The sequence below is a fragment of the Myxocyprinus asiaticus genome, chromosome 24 (genome assembly GCF_019703515.2).
Source record: "Myxocyprinus asiaticus isolate MX2 ecotype Aquarium Trade chromosome 24, UBuf_Myxa_2, whole genome shotgun sequence".
Classification (NCBI taxonomy): domain Eukaryota; kingdom Metazoa; phylum Chordata; class Actinopteri; order Cypriniformes; family Catostomidae; genus Myxocyprinus; species Myxocyprinus asiaticus.
The window spans coordinates 28,707,887-28,729,290 of NC_059367.1; the positions used below are offsets into that span (position 1 = coordinate 28,707,887).

The following is a 21,404-nucleotide window of genomic DNA, read 5'->3' on the forward strand; positions in this document are numbered from 1 at the left end:
TTTATATCTTCAAAAGTGATATGATCGCTGTAAGTGAGTAACTGATCAATATTTAAGTCTTTTTTTCTTTTTTTTTTACCGTAAATCTCCAATTTTACACTTAAAAGTCATGTGTGGTGCCTGTTCAGTTTCACTTTTACATCTGAAAGTCAAAGTGGTCAATTTATAAGAGAAAGGACTTAGATCTGTTTCGCACTGCTGCATCAGTTTCATTCTTTTGAAGATATAGATTTAAACACTGGAGTCCTATGGATTGCTTTTATCTGCTTTTGGGGCCTTCAGATTTCTGGCCACCATTCACTTGCATTAAAAGGATCAACAGAGCAGAGATTTGTTTTTTTAAATTTTTTTTTTTTTTTTTTTTTTTTTAACTTTTATGCAGAAGAAAGTAAGTCATACATATCTGGGGTGGCATAAGGGTGAGTAAATTAAAGAATTTGCATTGTTGGGTGAAATATCACTTTAAGACAAAACCATCTACATTAGCTAATTCTGGTGAAGACTAAACAGTTGACGTAAAATAGAAAGTCACGTTTGGGTTCTTTGTACCAAATAGCTTTGTAGTGGCAAGTCTTAACCTGTGAGTTGCATAGCTCTGCAAGGGTAATTCATTGCAAACTTGTTTAACTGTAGAAGGAAGCAGGCAATTCATACTTCTCATTGGCAATTTTATTTTGGTCTGTATAAAGTCTTATTACAAGACAACAGTGGTAAGGAAAATTCCCTACAAAATCAGGAAGAACCAAGGCTAAGAGAGGAAACAGTAATCCTCTGGTCAGAGTGGCCAATCCTCTGGGAAGGATGGCATTATAGTTTTCTTCCGCATTGGAGTTAAACCAGAAAAACCAAGTTTTCTAACTGCAGACTTTTGTATATTAAGATGAATATTAGTTTAAATCTAATAATTCCATGGACTGGTACCTCATACAAATCTAAAGATGCTTTTGATATCGCTGTAAGGTGCTTTAAATACCTAATTCATCATCACTAATGTGTGTAATTGGTCCATCCTGCAAGCGTTGAGAAAAGTAACAGGCACCACGTGACAAAGTTGTCCACGAACTACTTGAGCAGGCAGCGGTCTGGACTATAATTTATACCCGCACGTGTACACGCAGTAAATAGTTAAAAATGTAAAGCTATACATACATTGTTGTCACATTGTACACACCTATTTTCAGGACGCTGTTGCCATGGTACTACCGCAGTGTTTCGTATAGATGCGCCCACAACATTATTCAGACGCGCAGAGGAGAAATCGTCCATTGGTGACAGGACGGTGAAATAACAGGATGGAAACCAAACGGACAAACACATTTTCCTAGCTGGATGACTATAAAACACTTTATTTGTAAGCTGCTGTTGTATTTTTGTTCTGAAAGGCACTAACGTCAATGATTACTTCATTTGTGTACTTCGTTTACTCTCTCCGACATACATTCATTTATCGCTATCTAACCAGAACTCGCAATGGACTTTAACGCGTACGAACCGGATCGGACGTGCACAATTAACAGAGGATAATTGACTTTCCGAACGGCATTGTTATGAGGGACCGACTGGCTGAATTGAATTCGGTAAGTAGAGAAGTGATTATTAATAAACGAATCAGTCAAACTAGTCGAAATCATATGTCTGTTTACATGTGCATGCACTACATTAATTTATTATTTTTAAATACTTTTTAATTCCCTTATTATAGTTTTAATCCATTTTAGTTTAAACTTTTATTTATTTTTCTTTCCGTGTCAAATGTATGTTCCAAACTTGACTTTTTATTTCTCGTTGTTCTTGAATGATTTTAAACTTGACTTGTATGTGTTTTTATTTTTAATAACTATGCCTGTCTATAGCACCTAGAATTGCCGTTGTGTTTGAACTGTGATATAAACTTGCTTTACCTAACTGTTAATAGGGTCAATAATGTCATGTTATAGAGATATGAATGGTTTTAGTCTCTGAAACACCACATTGTATACAGTATGAAATAACTGCAACACATACATGCATTGGTTAATAGCTATTTTCTGTCTACTTCTCATCCTTGTATGAGTTTAGTAGTCTTTCCCTGTGTTTGAGCCATCTTTGTCTTTGTGGTTTATTGTAGGACAGGCAAGGTGTCAGTGAAGATGATGGTGTCGCTGCGTCCATGGAGAGAAATGTCTTCATGCAGGACTTCTTCAGAAAGGTAAAGACATTGGTCTTTATGAAAGGTGCTTATGATCCTTTGATTCTTCTCTGTGCCCCATATATTCTTTTTGAAGTCAATTGACATGGCTAGTCCACAACTAGTGGTCCATTGATGTATATAAGAGAAGTGTCTGAGCTGTGCTCTGCTTTGTTACAGGTGGAGGAGGTCAGAGGTGTCATTGATAAGATCTCCTCCCTGGTGAATGAGGTGAAGAAGAAACATAGCATCATCCTTTCGGCCCCCAACCCTGACGAGAGTAAGTCACCCTTACTCAAAGCCTGTTAAAGGGATAGTTCACCCAGAAACCTGTATGACTTTGTTTTTTTCTATGGAACACAAAAGGAGGTGTTTGGTAGACTGGGTCATTATTCACTTTCATTGCATTTTTCCCTCCCATACAATGAATATTCTACCTAACATCTTTTGTGTTGACTATCCCTTTAATGCCACACAGATTCTACTCAGTGAAATTTGAGCAAATGGCACAGCAGAAACAAGAGCTTGTTAAATAGCTTTAAATGATGGGGAGGTGTAAGCTAGTGGTTAGGTTGTAGGTTCAAACCCTGCAAGGGGGTACTTAATCTCTATTACCATTGAGCTCTTGAGAAAGGCACTGAACGCCAGGTTGCTCTAGAGCGACTGTCCCTGCAATGAGTGTATTGTTTAAAGGAACAGTTAACCCAAAAATGAAAATTTTATTTAATTATGCCCAGACACCACCCCAGATGTGTATGACTTTCTTTCTTCAGCAGAACACATACAAAGATTTTTAGAAGAATATGTCAGCTCTGTAGGTCCATACAATGCAAGTGAATGGGTGCCAAATTTTTGAAGCTTCATAAAGCACATATACACATCATAAAAATAATATATACGACTCCAGTGGATTAATTGATGTCTTCTGAAGCTAAACGCTAGGTGTAAGGAATAGATCAATATTTAAAACCTTTTTTTACCAAAAATTCACGAGGGTCTTGGTCAAGTAGCATGATGTAAGCACGTTGGCAAGTTCATGCAAGAACTGACATGTGAAGTACAAAAAAATACTAATAAAGTGCAGTGTTGTTTACAAAAGAGGAGCATAGAGATTCATACATAGATGCCTCCTTTGGCTGGTTTGGATACGTCAACAAGGAGAGCTGTTTGAATGCAAGTGAATGGAGGAGATGCCTCTGACCGCTGCATAAACTGCTTTTGTGTGGAAACAGTATCGCGGTCCATAGGAACAGCTGCTAATAAGGTATCTACGTCTGAATATATATGTAGAGGAGGCTTACATGTTTACATCAGGCGAGAGGCAGTTTGAACTCCACCCTCATCAATGTTGCTGGCTGGAAGCGAACATTTTTAGTAAAAAAAAAAAAAAATTAAATATTGATTATTTCTTACACCTAGCATTTCTCTTCAGATGACAATCATTAATCCACTTGAGTCGTATGGATTACTTTTTGATGGTTTTATGTGCTTTTTGGGGCTTCAAAAATTTGGCACCCCTTCACTTGCATTGTATGGACCTACAGAGCTGAAGTATTCTTTTAAAAATCTGTGTTCAACAGAAGAAAGACAGTCATACACATCTGGGATGGCATGAGGGTGAGTAAATAATGAGAGAATTTTCATTTTTAGGTGAACTATTCCTTTAAGGCTTTGCACGGTATGCTAAATCCAGTTTAACATCTTTTTACTATTGGGTTGAAGCTTCACATTTCTGCCTTTTAAACCCTCAAATTTGGCCCCATTCACTTCCATTGTAAGTGCCTCACTGTAAATATTTGCTTATTTTAAAGAAAAGAAGGGACGAGTTGACATTAATGTTGTGGTAATCAACATTATGCCACAAATGCTGTTTATGCTTGAGCTTAACTTGTATTGAACAAGTATGTGATGAGGAGGAGGGCGGGGCTGGGCCATGACTATGCACGCCCGGACCCCAGTCAGGCTAATCAGCCAAGGAGAGGGATAAATGCAGCGGAATGCGGCAGTTCGGGAGAGAGAGAGCCACACACAGCTGCAGTGTGTGTGTATTTGTGTTAGTGTCTTTTTGGTTAAATTAAATATTATTTTGACTGTTCAGCCGGTTCCCGCCTCCTCCTTTCCCATTTCAACCCTGTTACAAAGTGATATTCCTTTGAGCAATATTTTACATTTGAAATCTTGAATGAGGGTTAGTAGGGTAAAAAAATGACACTGGGTTAACAACATCAAGTGTGAAAAGCCCACGAGTGGCTTCGGAAATCTTATGGCTATACTTTTAAATCCATGTGTATTTTAACAGTAGTGCAAGGAATTGCCCCTTAGACCTCCATTAAAGTTATTTTCTGTGTCTGACAGCATCAGAGCTTAATGTGTATTGAATTCATAACATTTCTTTAACTCGACATTAAGCCCAAATGAAAATCTTCATTTCATTTTTCAGGCTTATTAAATCCCATGCTTCACAATTGCCTACGCCTCTTATGTACAGTGATTGGTACATAATGAGCATTGAGCATTTTACGTTTGCGTCACTCTGCTGTTGCATGGTGATTTCACCATTGTCTTTTGATCATTCTGGTCCACACAATAAACAAATAATACTCAGGGCTGTGCTACAAACAAAGACATTGTTTTGTAACTCTCTTTATTCAGCTGCACAAGGCCTTCTAACAGTACAAGACCATTGCTTTCCTCTGCCCAGTTTTCCTACTGCCAGAAATATCACATCCCTCCATACAAGTACACTTCTGGAGCAGACAGGAAATTGCTGTGGGGAAATGGCTCCTCACATACACCCATATATACACTCACTGAGAACCTTATTAGGAACACCTGTACACCTACTTGTTCATGCGATCGTCTAATCAGCCAATCATGTGGCAGCAGTGCAGTGCATAAAATCATGCAAATACGGATCAGGAGCTTCAGTTATTGTTCACATTAATCATCAGAATGGGGAAAAAAAATTATTTCAGTGATTTCAACCGAGGTATGATTGTTGGTGCCAGACGGGCTGGTTTGAATATTTCTGTAACTGCTGATGATCTGGGATTTTCTAGGGTTTACTCAGAATGGTGCAAGGATCTCATTCTCTTATGCTGATATTCAAAACAACAGCATAATTATGAGTATGATGTTGCTGTTATACAACAGTTCAAACATATGTTTTAGACACAACATGGCCAGGTATTTTGTCAAGTTTTGCTCCGCTAACAAAAATCATTCAAAACGAAGCCTATGCAGGACACGCAAAACACAGATTGCAAAGTACAGTCTTGATTGCTGCGACACTTACAGGCAAAGCGATTACAAACAGTAAAAGTATCCCACTGCTGTTCTGTACATCTGCCCTATCAGAACGTCGCTTGTCCAATCTGATTAGAGGTGCAGAACTAACTGTTGTATAATGTATAATATAAAACCATTCAAAATGATCAGGCCAGCTAAAAGGGACTCTATCCCTTTAAAAGTTGGGAAACATACCTTCTAGGGAGTCAATTTTGGGCATGCAATGAATTTGTGGTTTCCCCATCACATTCTTAATTTTAAACGTGTGGGGGGTGGGTGGGCTGTTACTTGGAGGCCATGTTTGGCACATGCAGAGAGGAATGTGAGACAGAGATAAAGACATCTAGGAGGGTGTGAGCGGATCTGCTGCTTGCTCGTTTTTTTTCTATACACGTGTAATATTTCTACAGGAGTCAGAGAAGTATGTTCAGTGAATGTGTTTTTTTTTTTTTCAAGAAAATGTGTATAATGTAATGATCCATTTGGGCATTGTGCTAACGTATGTGCAGTATTTTTCCTTCCCTCGTATGAGTCTGTCAACAAGGCCATCTACAGTCACATTTCCTTTCATATACCGGTCTGTATCCTATTATAAATTGGGCTTTACCGGGGCAGTATTTTATTTGGAACTGTTATTTGTAATGAAAGAAAATTCTCAACTTTTATAATCGACTGTTTCTTTTTAGAATCTGTCATCTGTGCATTGTACATCAAGTGAACATCAGGTCCTAAAATAGCCATTTTCTTTTCTATTTTGATGCCAAATGTTGTTTCTAAACTAACCAAAGCCAGTTTACACAGTAATTTAGGAATCTGCAAGCCTTTCAACAGCATGCAGTATGTGTTTCAGTAGAATGATCTAAAATCTCTTATCCCTAAATATGACTATGTATGACTAAATATGAATATTGCTTTCAGAAACAAAAGAAGAGCTGGAACAACTCACAGTAGAAATCAAGAAACATGCCAATATTGTCCAGACCAGTCTCAAATGTGAGTAGAATGTTCTGCTTTTGTGTGTGCTATAAAGAAAGGTCATGCATGAGTAAAGATGAGAATATGAGAACGGTTCAGAATTATACTGATACGTGAAAAAAAATTCAACTATGGGGATGGGTAGTGTTTTTGTTTTTTAGAAAAGAGGGAAATGGTTAAAGGGATAGTACACCAAAAAAATGAAAATTCTCCCATTTATTCGCCCTCATGCCATCCCAAATGTGTATGACTTTCTTCTGCTGAACACAAAGGTTTATAGAGGAATATTTCAGCTCTGTAGGTCCATACAATGCAAGTTAATGGGTACTAAAATTTTGAAGCTTCAAAAGCACACAAAGACAGCATAAAAGTAATCCCATAAGACTCCAGTGGATAAATTCCTATCGTCATAAGTGATATGATAGGTGTGGGTGAGAAACAGATAAATAGTCCTTTTTTACTATAAATTCTTCATCCTGCCCAGTAGGTGGCGATATGCATGAAGAATGCTAATTGCCAAAAACAAAAGAAGAATGTGAAAGTGAAAGTGGAGATTTATAGTACAAAACTTGGACTTAAATATTGATATGTTTCTTACACCTATTATATAATTTATGAAGATATGGATTTAACCACTGGAGGATAAATTACTTTTATGCTACCTTTATATGCATTTTGAGGCTTCAAAGTTTTGGTACCCATTCACTTGCATTGTGAGAACCTCTTCTGAAAATCTTCACTTGTGTTCAGCAGAAGAAAGTAAGTCATACACATCTGGCATTGCATGAGGGTGAGTAACTGATGAGAGAATTTTTTATTTTTGGGTGAACTGTTCCTTTAAATGTGGAGTATTTTAACATAGAAAAAAATTACTTTCTCCTATCCAAGCAGTAAGCAATATGCAAAGACAACTATATGTAAGCAATACATAGTCTGATTGCTGTGACAAGCGTAAACAATGTGGCTCTGTGGCACTATAGAATCAGTGCTCTGTTTTGTTTGAGCATCCCCACCAGCCCGACTCAGCAATATTGGCTCAACTCTCAGTATTTGCGACCAGAGGAAGACAGGGGGAAATTCGGGAAACTCGTTTGAAAACATTCATTATGTTTGCAATTTCGCTTTGGTTGACGCTCGTGGCACAGAAATGACACGCGTCAACTTTAATAAAGATTTGGACATGTTTATTTTTTATACAGCTGTTAAATTGAATGGCCAAAGAAGTGACAGAGTTCTTTCCTAATTTCTCTTTAGCAGTGAAACAGAGTCTACCTCCAGATGACCAGGTAAACTGTGCAGCAGTGGATGTACGCATTCAGAAAACTCAGGTGTCGAATCTCTCTTCTTTTTTTATTTCTGTCATCCTGCATGGTTATGTTTTCATCCCAAATTTAACCCTCTCTCGTTGACTCCCTCTTGTGTTTTTTAGTACTCAAACTTGTCTCGTAAGTTTGTGGAGGTGATGACACAATACAATGAAACCCAAGTGTCCTTCAGAGAGAAGAGCAAAAGCAGGATTCAGAGACAGCTGGAAATCAGTGAGTCACACACCCATATCTTTGTATATAAACGTTTGCTTACTTATAAAACCTGTAAACTAGTATTTTTACAGTTGTGTGTAGTCCGCTTCTTCAAATAGCTTTTGGGTTCCTTGTCATTATGGCAAGAGCACTAACTAGTAGCTAAATCTGGTGCAAAGCATCTCTTCTCTTGTGAGATTAATGTTTTTTGTGCATGGTCCCTGACAAATAAATGAATAAAATAAATAAATAACCACTATAAAGCAGATGCCCAAATGTGTAGTAGACATCACATATTCTATAGCCTTATAGACTATTGATTATTGACAGTTTTAACAAGAAAACAGTTCCTCAAAGATTAGCAATCATAAAAAGAAATTGGAGTGTTGTGGCTTTAAGTCAATGTCTGTTAGCATTGAGGCCATCTATATGCAAGTGAACTCCTAGAAGTTGACAACTTTTAGCAGATATACTGTATGCTGTCGTTATAAATTTTCGTACTAAATATTGTTTTTTTTATCTTGTACATTTCTCCATAAAATACTGTAAAATGAAAATAGCTCCTCTCTTTAATATTAACTAGTAGTAGCAAGTAGAGGTAGACCAATATATCGGTTTTACTGATTAAAGGAATATTTCACCTAAAAATGAAAATTCTCTCATTCACTTACCCTGATGTCATCCCAGATGTGTATGACTTTCTTTCTTCAGCAGAACACAAATGAAGATTTTTAGAAGAAGATAGAGCTCAGTCAGGTCCTTATAATGGAAGTGCACGGGTGCCAGCACTTTGACTGTCCAAAAGTCACATTTAGGCAGCATAAAAGTAATCCATGCGACTCCAGTCGAACAATGAATGTCTTCTGAAGCAAATCGTTAAGTTTGTGTAAAAAATAAATAGATAATTAAAACATTATTCATTTTAAAAAAGCGCTTCCTGCCAGTAGCTGACGCGAAGTGTGACATAAGTGCATCGGAGAGTTCACGTAAGAATTCGGAAGCGGAGCTTATTTACAACAGAAGAATGAATGTCACGCGAGAGTACGGCCATTTCAAACTGCATCAGAGCCCTGGAATGAAGTGCTGATTTAAAGTTAAAAACGTTTTAATTATCGTCTTGTTTCTTTCATAAACCTATGGATTTGCTTCGGAAGATATTCGTTCTTCTGTTGTAAATAAGCTCCACTTCCGAATTCTTACGTGAACTTTCCGACGCACTTACGTCACACTTCGTGTCCGCTGCTGGTAGGAAGCGCTTTATTAGAACGAATAATGTTTTAATTATCTATTTATTTTTTACACAAACTTAACGATTCAGAAGACATTCAATGATTGACTGGAGTCGCATGAATTAATTTTATGCTGCTTAAATGTGACTTTTGGACCATTAAAGTGCTGGCACCAGTGTACTTGCATTATAATGACCTTACAGAGCTCTATCTTCTAAAAATCTTCATTTGTGTTCTGCTGAAGAAAGACAGTCATACATCTGGGATGGCATCAGGGTAGGTGACTAATGAGAGAATTTTCATTTTTGGATGAACTATTCCTTTAATCTATGCCGATGGTGCTAATAGATTTTTTTTTTATATAATATATCCTCCATGTTCCTCTGTAAGTGAAATCAAAACAAATACATGGGGATTTGCTTTATCTAAATCAGTGGCATGTGGTGGACTTTTGAAATGAGAGGGGAAAGTGCCATTTCAAGCTTTTTCTTTTTTTTTTTTTTTAGTCCATTGTAAATTAATATTTCAGTTACAGTTGTTGTTTTCATAGTTTTCAGTTGAAACCCATACAGAAATCTGATATATCACAATATATGTAAAACACATGTATGTTAATGTATGGTTTTCACTGATATAAAAAGTCACATTCTTGTGCATATATGCAACATATATTTTAAAATACAAAAAAAAAAAAAAAAAATGGCTGTTCTCTTATATATGTAACATTTTCCCAAATCGAAGTGAAGTTTGAATATGTATGACCAAATATATGAACTATAGTTTAATAGTTCATGGCCATATATCATATTTCTGTATGGGAAGGGATATGGAATACCTTTTAACTTACATTTGAAGTCAGAAGTTTACATACACTTAGGTTGAAGTCATTAAAACAAATTTTTTAACCACTCCACAGATTTCATATTAGCAAACTATAGTGTGGCAGGGAGGAGGGCGGGGCCGGGTCGTGATGCTGCACATCCGGCCTCTAATCAGGCTAATCAAGCCGTCGAGAGGGATAAAGGCGACCAGAGGCGGCAGTTCGAGGAAGAGAGAGTTACGGGCAGCTGCCCTGCATGTGTTTATGTTTGTGTCTTTTTGTTTTATTAAAAGATTATTTATGTTGTCAAGCCGGTTCTCGCCGCCTCCTCTCCATTGAACTTTGTTACACATAGTTTTAGCAAGTCGTTTAGGACATGTACTTTGTGCATGACATGAGTAATTTTTCCAACAATGGTTTACAGATAGATTGTTTCACTTTTAATTGACTATATCACAATTCCAGTGGGTCAGAAATTTACTTACACTAAGTTAACTGTGCCTTTAAGCAGCTTGGAAAATTCCAGAAAATGATGTCAAGCCTTTAGGCAATTAGCTTCTGATAGGCTAAATGGAGTCAGTTGGAGGTGTACCTGTGGATGTATTTTAAGGCCTACCTTCAACCTCATTGCCTCTTTGCTTGACATCATTGGAAAGTCAAAAGAAATCAGCCAAGAACTCAAAAGAATTATGGACCTCCACAAGTCTGGTTCATCCTTGGGAGCAATTTCCATACTCCTAAAGGTACCACGTTCATCTGTACAAACAATAGTACGCAAGTATAAACACCATGGGACCACACAGCCACCACACCGCTCAGGAAGGAGACACATTCTGTCTCCTAGAGATGAACGTAGTTTGGTACGAAAAGTGTAAATCAATCCCAGAAAATCAGCAAAGGACCTTGTGAAGATGCTGGAGGAAACATGTAGACAAGTATCTATATCCACAGTAAAAACTGCAGGAGGGACTGGTGCACTTTACAAAATAGATGGCATCATGAGGAAGGAAAATTATGTGGATATATTGAAGCAACATCTCAATACATCAGCCAGGAAGTTAAAGCTCGGTCAAAAATGGGTCTTCCAAATGGACAATGACCCCAAGCATCTCTCCAAAGTTGTGGCAAAATGGCTTAAGGACAACAAAGTCAAGGTATTGGAGTGGCCATCACAAAACCCTGACCGTAGTCCAATAGAAAATTTGTGGGCAGAACTAAAAAAGCGTGTGCGAGCAAGGAGGCCTACAAACCTGACTCAGTTACACCAGTTCTGTCTGGGGGAATGGGCCAAAATTCCAGCAAATTATTGTGAGAAGCTTGTGGAAGGCTACCCAAAACATTTGACCCAAGTTAAACAATTTAAAGGCAATGCTACCAAATACTAAATGTGTATGTAAACTTCTGACCCACTGGGAATGCGATGAAAGAAAAGCTGAAATAAATCATTCTCTCTACTATTATTCTGACATTTCACTTTCTTAAAATAAAGTAGTGATCCTAACTGACCTAAGACAGGGAATGTTTTCTACGATTAAATGTCAGGAATTGTGAAGAGCTGAGTTTAAATGTATTTGGCTAAGGTGTATGTAAACTTCTGACTTCAACTGCACATTATTAACAAGAATTCAGGACTATAATGTTTTGTATGCTCATTAATAGACTATTTATTAAACCAAGTAAAACAAAAACAATGTATGTTTATGCATTAATTTTTTTTTTACATTGCTTCAAAACAAAATGTACAATTATACAGCAACAAGCATATTTCATGTACAGTATCTATTACTATTGTTGTTCGGCTATTATTTTTAATAGTTACCTTATTTTTGGATCAATTACACCTCGTTAAGCACCACAGGTGTCATGCTAACATGGAGGTGCGCCTTTAAAAGAACAGAAGTGCTCACTTAAACCGGCTCACTCACAGACCATTTCTTGTTCTATTTCAAGTCATTTCAAGTTCATATTTATTTTGACTTGACCAGAAGTTGTGTTGTCCGTGTCGGTTAGTTGTTTACTCTATAATCGTCCGCTAGCTTCCACCAGTTCACTCCAGTCACGAAGATCTGCGGATCTGCTGCAAACATGATAGATGGACTGAGTATTAATCTTATTGACGAATGATTGACAGGGTAATGACAAATCACATCAAAGTGGAGACATTGCCTCCTCTCACCCCTATATTCTGGGGTTACCTCACTTACATTCACAGATGCTACCTTGCTCTGAAATTTTATCTGCTGATTTCGCTGTTGTAGAGTATTATTTTTGAAATATGACTCCTACACATTATTTGAGCTCACATTTTGTACTGTTTTATTTTTGTACAGTCAATAATTTTTCTCATCAGAATTTTTGTGGCACTGCATACCTTGCAGCCTCAGAGAAAACGCCACTGATCTAAATTTTTCATCATTGACAATATTCATCCATATTTTTATCCTCACTTCAATGCATATTTTGTTATTTTGAATAGATAATCAAGTGTTCTAAATTGAAGCATGGGTGTGCAAAGACAAATGTTACATTGTGTCTCCAACTTCAAATCTTGTGAATAACAATTCTCTTCTGGTGAAGTGTGTGTGAGTGTGTGTGTGTGTGTATAAATTACACATTACACACACCAATCAGCCACAACATTAAATATAAATATAATATTGTGTAGGTCCCCATCGTGCTGCCAAAACGGTGCCAACCCGCATCTTAGAATAGTATTCTGAGGTGCTATTCTTCTCACCACAATTGTACAGAGTGGTTATCTGAGTCACCGTAGACTTTGTCAGTTTGAACCAGTCTGGCCATTCTCTGTTGACCTCTCTCATCAACAAGGCGTTTCCATCCACAGAACTGCTGTTCACTGGATGTTTTTTGTTTTTGGCACAATTCAGAGTGAATTCTAGAGACTATTGTGTATGAAAATCCCAGGAGATCAGCAGTTACAGAAATACTCAAACCAGCCCATCTGGCACCAACAATCATTCCACGCTCCAAATCACTGAGATCACATTTTTTCATTAACTGAAGCTCCTGACCCGTATCTGCAGGATTTTATGCACTGCACTGCTGCCACACGATTGGCTGATTAGATAATTGCATGGATGTTTGTTTGTGTCAGATGGGCTGGTTTGATCATTTCTGTAATTGCTGATCTCCTGGGATTTTCACACACAACAGTCTCTAGAATTTACTCCGAATGCTGCCAAAAACAAAACAAATCCAGTGAGCAGCAGTTCTGTGGATGGAAATGCCTTGTTGATGAGAGAGGTCAACAGAGAATGGCCAGACTGGTTAGAACTGACAAAGTCTACGGTAACTCAGATAACCGCTCTGTACAATTGTGGTGAGAAGACTATTAACTCGAAATGCTATTCTGAGATGTGGGTTGGCGCTGTTTTGGCGGCACGAGGGGGACCCACACAATATTAAGCATGTGGTTTTAATGTTGTGGCTGATTGTATATTTATATAAATATATTGAAACCTTCACCTAGTGAATATATACTGTATGCAATAAAAAGCTTAATTTGGTATATGCTTAGTAAATATATAGCATTTTAAGAGCATTTTTTTTCTCTATTAATTTTAAAATAAGAGTCTCATGTGTTTTGGGCTTGTTTATAATGGAAAGTTCCACATTATGCTCCAAATCTTAATTTCTCTCTGGTTAATATTTGGATTTTGGTTGAACAATAAACTGCATCTTAGCCTTTATGTCTGTAGCTATCATAGCAAGGAAAGACTAAGACAGTTTTTAACATTCTATTAATCGATTTGAAAAACTATCAGCCAATTAATCAGTTATCTGCATTTTCAATCCCCTTAGTTATTGGTATCAGCAAAATCCACTATTAGTCAACCTCTAGTAGTAAGGCTTTTGACAGTAAAATAAAAAAATTAAAATAGACAAGCTCTTCAATATGTTCTACAGCAACTTCCTGTTCCTGGTTCAGAAAAAAGAAAAGTCTTGTTGATAGGTTGTGTGCTGTTTTATGTGTCTTTTGTTGCGTAGTGCTCCACAGAGGTTACCTTTGGTTGATGAGTGAACTAATGGCCTTGTATTGTTATCATGCTGTAAATGAAATATAATTCAAGTAATGTGTGGTCAGTCATGAGTGAAATACTATGAACAAATGTAGGTGTTGCCCCTCGTTTGGAATTGTATGCATCGGTGAATCAGTCCCAGTGGGAGAGAATTAATGAGGTGCTTTTTTTTGCTTTACGACACATGAGATGGAGCAGGTTGACACCGGAGACTGTAAGGCAAGCGTTACCTGGGCAACAGGGCTCCTGGGATCCTCCCGTAACTCTGTACAATTGCGCAGAAGCAGACTGTTGTATGACCGGGATAGTGAGTCATAAGTCATGTGACCATTGTATTTGCATAAAGATCTAGTTACATCAACATTGTTTAAATAAAAAAATCCCCTGAAATTAAATGTTTTATTGTACTTTGTATCAGCAATTTATGTAGCAAAGAAATTTATTAATTGATTTTGTGATAAGAAGTCAAAGTCAAAGAGTCAAATAGATGAAGGGTGATAACTGAGATGCTCAAACAGTTCAAATAGTGTATAGTGAGATGTGAGCTAAACTCTGCTTGACGTTGGTATGTTGATGTCCTAAAACTATAAACACTAGATAAACTCTGCGGCTCTATAATAAAACATTGCTTTGCTGGTTTGAGAATCCCAGCCAGTCCAACAGCAACGTTGGCTCATCCAATAATGTGAGTTTGGGGTGGGAATATTTGTTTGACTCTCAATGGCAGACAGAGGAAGTGTTCGAAGTAATCAGTTTGTAAAGTACTTTTAGCAATTTCATTTAGTAACACTAGAGGCGCTAAAATCACACACACCATCTATAAGAATTTTTGCAGGAAGTACAATATTTATGTGTATTGGTCACTGCTCATTGGCCATAATTTATAAGTGTGTATATTCCAGTGACCTTTACATTGGTCTCAGCCTGTGTTTTGTTCTCTCCCATTTTCCCAGCTGAATCAATACCGTCCGCAAGCCATAATTAGGATGACCACACACACACACACTCTTATGTGTAGATGTACAAGCACAAAGTAAACAGATACACCGATCCATGAAACAAAGCCAAACAATAATACAAATGGACTAGCCTGTTAGCAATTGCTGGTCACCATTTCATGTTTACCCTTGACTACCTTGCACACATGAAGCCATTTAACAAGTGAATAATGGTCTAAACAGGGCCGGGCAGTTTCCTAGAAGCCTATAGATCAGGTGTACTCAACTTTGGAAAGCCGGGGGGCTGGAAAGCAGGATCCATTTAGCCTCGAGGGCTTTTTTTTTAATTTTTATATATATATATACATATTTTAATTACTTTTTAATATTAATAAGGTGAGCAGGCTACACTATATGCTATTTAATACATCATGGACACATGTAATTAACACAAGTAAAATAAAACATTGCATATAGATATATAGCAAAATTCTTTTAAAAGTGTGGTTCTTTAAAAAAAAAAGAAAAACTGTGATGTACAATTATTATAATGATCATATGTAGGCCAATATGTTTTTTTGTTTTTTTTTAAAGATCCACATTTTTACAAGTAGACCACATACTGCAGCAGAATACACCACAAAAAAAAAAAAAGAAAATTGACACCTCAAAATTCATACACATTCAGTAATTTTATGTGATGACATCATCACGAGGGCCACCTGTTGAGTATCATGGGGCTTGTGTTCTGTGAGCAAATTGTTCTTTTGAATTGGTTTTTATCAATTAATTAGTCAAACCAGTTCACAAATAAGTCTGAATGATTCATTAGTGAATCTGAATCAAAATGATTTTTAAATATCCTTATCCTGCAATCAGTGACTGGAAGGGCCATGGAAAGTCATGGAAAATGTATTCTTTAAAGCGTGTGGGAACCTGCCTGGAAAATGAGCGTTGCAGTTATTTTCTAATCTTCAAATTTTTTCTTTTAATCTTGTAGCTGGAAGAATCACAACCAATGAGGAATTGGAAGAAATGCTGGAGAATGGAAGCCACTCTGTGTTTACCTCTGATGTGAGTTTCCCTCTTAGAATTACACCTCCAATCTTAATTAACCCTTAAACGCATACCTCATGTCTTTAGTGACCCAGGACCTTATTCCACCCCCTGTACCTCATCCATTTTTTGGAGTTGTGCCCAAACCTCTTTAGTATTCCTCAATCTCTGTAATATAAATAGTGTAGCACATAAAAATACCAAAATAAATAAAAAAGGTATGATGGAGATAGTTCCTAGGTATGTAATAGTATTTTTTTTTTTCATAAATTATATATTTTATAATTATTTCATATCTATATAAGTTTACTATCACAGGATATTTATTTCTTTATTACAAGAGGAATGAGTACTATATTCATACAAATAAATACTATATCACATTGATTTTCTGTGAAACAATTAATTAACAACAATGGTGAATTATCAGTATTCCATATGCGTGTACACACATTATGCATGCTATTTCTTACTCGAGGTGGCACAGTTGATTTAGTGATTTACTTGATTTACATTTGACATTGCTATTTAATGAAGAAACAACATGGAAGTAAACTATAGCAAATATATATATATACAGGTGCATCTCAATAAATTAGAATGTCGTGGAAAAGTTCATTTATTTCAGTAATTCAACTCAAATTGTGAAACTCGTGTATTAAATAAATTCAGTGCACACAGACTGAAGTAGTTTAAGTCTTTGGTTCTTTTAATTGTGATGATTTTGGCTCACATTTAACAAAAACCCACCAATTCACTATCTCAAAAAATTAGAATACATCATAAGACCAATAAAAAAAAAAAACATTTTTAGTGAATTGTTGGCCTTCTGGAAAGTATGTTCATTTACTGTATATGTACTCAATACTTGGTAGGGGCTCCTTTTGCTTTAATTACTGCCTCAATTCGGCGTGGCATGGAGGTGATCAGTTTGTGGCACTGCTGAGGTGGTATGGAAGCCCAGGTTTCTTTGACAGTGGCCTTCAGCTCATCTGCATTTTTTGGTCTCTTGTTTCTCATTTTCCTCTTGACAATACCCCATAGATTCTCTATGGGGTTCAGGTCTGGTGAGTTTGCTTGCCAGTCAAGCACACCAACACCATGGTCATTTAACCAACTTTTGGTGCTTTTGGCAGTGTGGGCAGGTGCCAAATCCTGCTGGAAAATGAAATCAGCATCTTTAAAAAGCTGGTCAGCAGAAGGAAGCATGAAGTGCTCCAAAATGTCTTGGTAAACGGGTGCAGTGACTTTGGTTTTCAAAAAACACAATGGACCAACACCAGCAGATGACATTGCACCCCAGATCATCACAGACTGTGGAAACTTAACACTGGACTTCAAGCAACTTGGGCTATGAGCTTCTCCACCCTTCCTCCAGACTCTAGGACCTTGGTTTCCAAATGAAATACAAAACTTGCTCTCATCTGAAAAGAAGACTTTGGAACACTGGGCAACAGTCCAGTTCTTCTTCTCCTTAGCCCAGGTAAGATGCCTCTGACGTTGTCTGTGGTTCAGGAGTGGCTTAACAAGAGGTATACGACAACTGTAGCCAAATTCCTTGACATGTCTGTGTGTGGTGGCTCTTGATGCCTTGACCCCAGCCTCAGTCCATTCCTTGTGAAGTTCACCCAAATTCTTGAATCGATTTTGCTTGACAATCCTCATAAGGCTGCGGTTCTCTTGGTTGGTTGTGCATCTTTTTCTTCCACACTTTTTCCTTCCACTCAACTTTCTGTTTACATGCTTGGATACAGCACTCTGTGAACAGCCAGCTTCTTTGGCAATGAATGTTTGTGGCTTACAATCCTTGTGAAGGGTGTCAATGATTGTCTTCTGGACAACTGTCAGATCAGCAGTCTTCCCCATGATTGTGTAGCCTAGTGAACCAAACTGAGAGACCATTTTGAAGGCTCAGGAAACCTTTGCAGGTGTTTTGAGTTGATTAGCTGATTGGCATGTCACCATATTCTAATTTTTTGAGATGGTGAATTGGTGGGTTTTTGTTAAATGTGAGCCAAAATCATCACAATTAAAAGAGCCAAAGACTTAAACTACTTCAGTCTGTGTGCATTGAATTTATTTAATACATGAGTTTCACAATTTGAGTTGAATTACTGAAATAAATGAACTTTTCCACGACATTCTAATTTATTGAGATGCACCTGTATATAAAACATAAAAATATATAAAAATGTATTTTATTTTATTTTCTAATTGTTTTGAAAATATTTTTAAAATTTGACACATTTCTGGACATTTTGTAGATCCATTTGTGATAGATATACGTGCCAAGTTTGTAAAGACCAGAATATGTAAGGTGATTGTAAGGTGTTTGGTGAACTTCTCATGCATTTAAGGGTTAAAGGAGAAGACCTTATTGACAGTAGCGCAATGTTTGATTTTTGACGTGAATGATAAGGCTGTGAGGGATAGTCTTGCTGTCTCTTTAATGGCATGCACAGTAGAAAAATTACTTTCAAAGCTGAATAATAAATCTCCTAGATCACATCTTATTTTCCACAACTTTTTTTTTTTTTTTGTCTACTAACATTTCTTTAATACTTTAAACAACAGTATAACCCATTGCAGACGCTGCAAGTCTATACCTCACAGCCTCGTTGTTATTCTGGTCAAAATTTAAAGATGGCACTGCTATGACCAAGATCCATATGTTGGCATGACATAGGCAACACACCTTTTCAATTGCCCAGATCTAGCACCCTCTGGTGGCATTTTCTGTAATTGTTCTTTAAATGTGTGTAAGTGCTGTAATGTTACTGTCTCCAAATTCCTCCAGATGTAGAAGATAATGACAAGTGCAATATGTTAAAGATCATCTACTATGATTTCAGATAATCTCTGACTCCCAGATAACTCGTCAGGCCCTCAATGAGATCGAGTCAAGGCATGAAGACATCTTACGGCTGGAGTCCAGCATTAAAGAGCTACACGACATGTTTGTGGACATGGCCATGCTTGTGGAGACTCAGGTACAATATGTGACCTTCATGCATTACACTGAAGTCTTTATTGTCATTTATTCATTTTCTAATTCATTCATACAGTTTTCCTTAATTTGCTCATTTGTGTTGGACAGGGTGAAATGATTGACAACATAGAAAAAAATGTAAATAATGCTGTGGAATACATTGACAGTGCTAAAGAACAGACCAAGAAAGCTGTGAGGTACCAGACACGAGCCCGCAGGGTAAGAGAAACTTGAAAGGATTTAGATGTTTTTGAATTTTGCCTTACTTGGCAATTACAGTGGCAGGAAAAAATTAAAGATAATATTTTATGAAAAATCTGTTCATAAATCCAGGGGTTTTACAAAGTTTCTGCGACTGTAAATTACATTTAAAGTGTGTAAATATTCCAGATAAGTTGAAATTAATTGACAGCATTCATAATGTTTTAAAATTCACTTGCGTGTCAGCTTTTTGTTCATTATGTTTCAATGGATGTTCCAGATACTGTAAATGCCTAAGTGATGCTACTTGTTTTATGATGATCAACACATTTATTATCATGCATCCCTTTATGTTAAAGGAATAGTTTACCCAAAAATGAAAATTGTCATTATTTACTCACCATCATTTCATTCCAAACCCATATGACTTTCTTTTTTCTGCAAAAGACAAAGTGATATTTTCAAGAACAATAACATCAAACATCAATAATAACAAACCTCATTGGTTCATGTGCATGTTTTGTTTTTAATGTCACCACCTACTAAAGTAATTTTCTCTTTTTTTTGTCTTGTACAGAAATACATAATTCTTGCTCTTATTATTTTGGTCGTGCTTCTTGTGGTTGCACTTATTGTCGGCTTATCTGTGGGCCTGTCTGCTAAAACCATCGCTAACTCCGACACCACCTCCTCTGCTGCAGCCAATCCTGTTTAACTATGGTTTCCAAGGTCCCCAATCACTAACACTAACAGTCCCCAAACACTAACAATGTTATTTACTTTGTCATCTCAAACCAGTTTTTATGTGGCAACAAAGAGTAAAATAAATGTATTCATTAAAATTATTAAAAGCTCTCACTTATGCCACTTTATTTGTTTCTAACAAATAACATGAAACTGTTGCACATGCTTTAGCCAACACAAACAAAAGTAATGTTAAAATACATATTCAGTTTTTTTAGTTTTTTTTTTATGTATTATGTACACTGATTGTTTTCTGTGTTTGTTGATTTGTTTGCCATAGAAAATGGTCTATCTTGCCATCTGTGCAGTGCTCGTCATCCTATTTGTCATCATCATCGTTGGAGTTTACATTGATTAGTCACATATAGCAAAGAACTGTTTGATGTTACAAATGTCCAAACTCCTTTTGAATATGTATGAATACATGAATAAAACTTTATGACCTGTGAATTGTGAAGAAGTTGGCACTGATTTCTGGTTCAAGACCTTCCTTTTTGTCTGATATTCACTTGACTTAAATGCTTTGCCACTTCACAACAATGAGAGGTTATTTTCACAATATTTTATTTATTTAATGCAGTGATACTGATTTTTGCACAATTGAGTAAGGTTTTCTAATATTATAACATGTAACCTAGGTTACATTAGTGCCTTGGTAGATCTGACTGAATAATGTGGAGTCAAACACAGTCCAAAAAAGTGCACTTAATAAGATACCGGTATATATTTTTTGCCTAAAGAAAGTATCCTTAGAGAGAACATATTTTAAAATAAGGATGAGGAGAATGTTTGTACTCCATTATCAAGAGATCAACATAGTTTATTTTGGCTTACACACACTGGTTTGACAGTGATGTTTGAAATGAAAGCACATCCCCCTCTGTATTGAATGGCTGGCTCCACACAATATGATGTCAGATCTATAAGCAACTTTAATCACTTAATGTTGTTCCTTTTGTCTTACATATGACTGTATCTGACAGGAATGTAACTATGGAATTACAGACAAATTTTCACAGTGTATTGTAAAATAAATAGTTGCTTACTGCTTATCTTTCATGGTGTCTTTTTCTGTCGTTAGTTTTTCATCTCTGAATTATTCATTCCAAAATAAAATGTATATGAAGTGAGATATTGGCAGGCATGTGACTTAACATTGTGTAATAAAATCTGTGCAACATAGCATATCTGATACAGTATTTTATGCATATGACTATGACTGCATTAACAAGTGAATGTAATGTATCTGTTGGCAAGGTTGGATGGGCCCTGTCAAAGCAGTTCACTAAAAGAAGGGTGCTGATCAACCATCAAAGTAAGTACGGATCAAACCGTAATGTTGCTACATAGGGAGAAATATTACAATAGAAATATGCTAAAATATATGAGAAATACTAAACTACTTGTATGCCAGAATTTTTCAAAATTGTGTGATCA

The 21,404-nt window shown here is 36.6% G+C and overlaps 1 protein-coding gene across 7 annotated transcripts; it reads left to right on the forward strand.

Moving 5' to 3' along the window:
• The first annotated feature begins 1,077 nt into the window (after nucleotides 1-1,077).
• LOC127414775 (syntaxin-2-like) lies at nucleotides 1,078-21,126 on the forward strand. Of its 7 annotated transcripts, none has more exons than XM_051653062.1 (11): nucleotides 1,078-1,577; nucleotides 2,108-2,188; nucleotides 2,348-2,447; nucleotides 6,374-6,448; nucleotides 7,685-7,758; nucleotides 7,860-7,968; nucleotides 15,978-16,051; nucleotides 18,886-19,023; nucleotides 19,131-19,241; nucleotides 19,801-19,952; nucleotides 20,248-21,126. In XM_051653062.1, the coding sequence occupies exons 1-10, from the start codon at nucleotides 1,548-1,550 to the stop codon at nucleotides 19,936-19,938; spliced, it is 930 nt and encodes a 309-aa protein (XP_051509022.1). In that variant the 5' UTR covers nucleotides 1,078-1,547; the 3' UTR covers nucleotides 19,939-19,952; nucleotides 20,248-21,126. The 7 variants fall into 7 exon arrangements, with proteins under 7 accessions (XP_051509022.1, XP_051509026.1, XP_051509021.1 ...); XM_051653061.1 differs by having other exon boundaries at nucleotides 1,080-1,351; nucleotides 1,463-1,577; nucleotides 19,801-21,126; XM_051653066.1 differs by lacking the exon at nucleotides 19,801-19,952.
• Nucleotides 21,127-21,404: the final 278 nt, after the last annotated feature.

Bases quoted from the DNA above. Each gene is read 5' to 3' on its own strand.
- LOC127414775 (XM_051653062.1), top strand. From the start codon at position 1,548: ATGAGGGACCGACTGGCTGAATTGAATTCG. The intron at 7,969-15,977 runs GTGAGTCACACA...TTAATCTTGTAG, and splicing joins TCAGAGACAGCTGGAAATCA to CTGGAAGAATCACAACCAAT. The intron at 16,052-18,885 runs GTGAGTTTCCCT...CTATGATTTCAG, and splicing joins ACTCTGTGTTTACCTCTGAT to ATAATCTCTGACTCCCAGAT.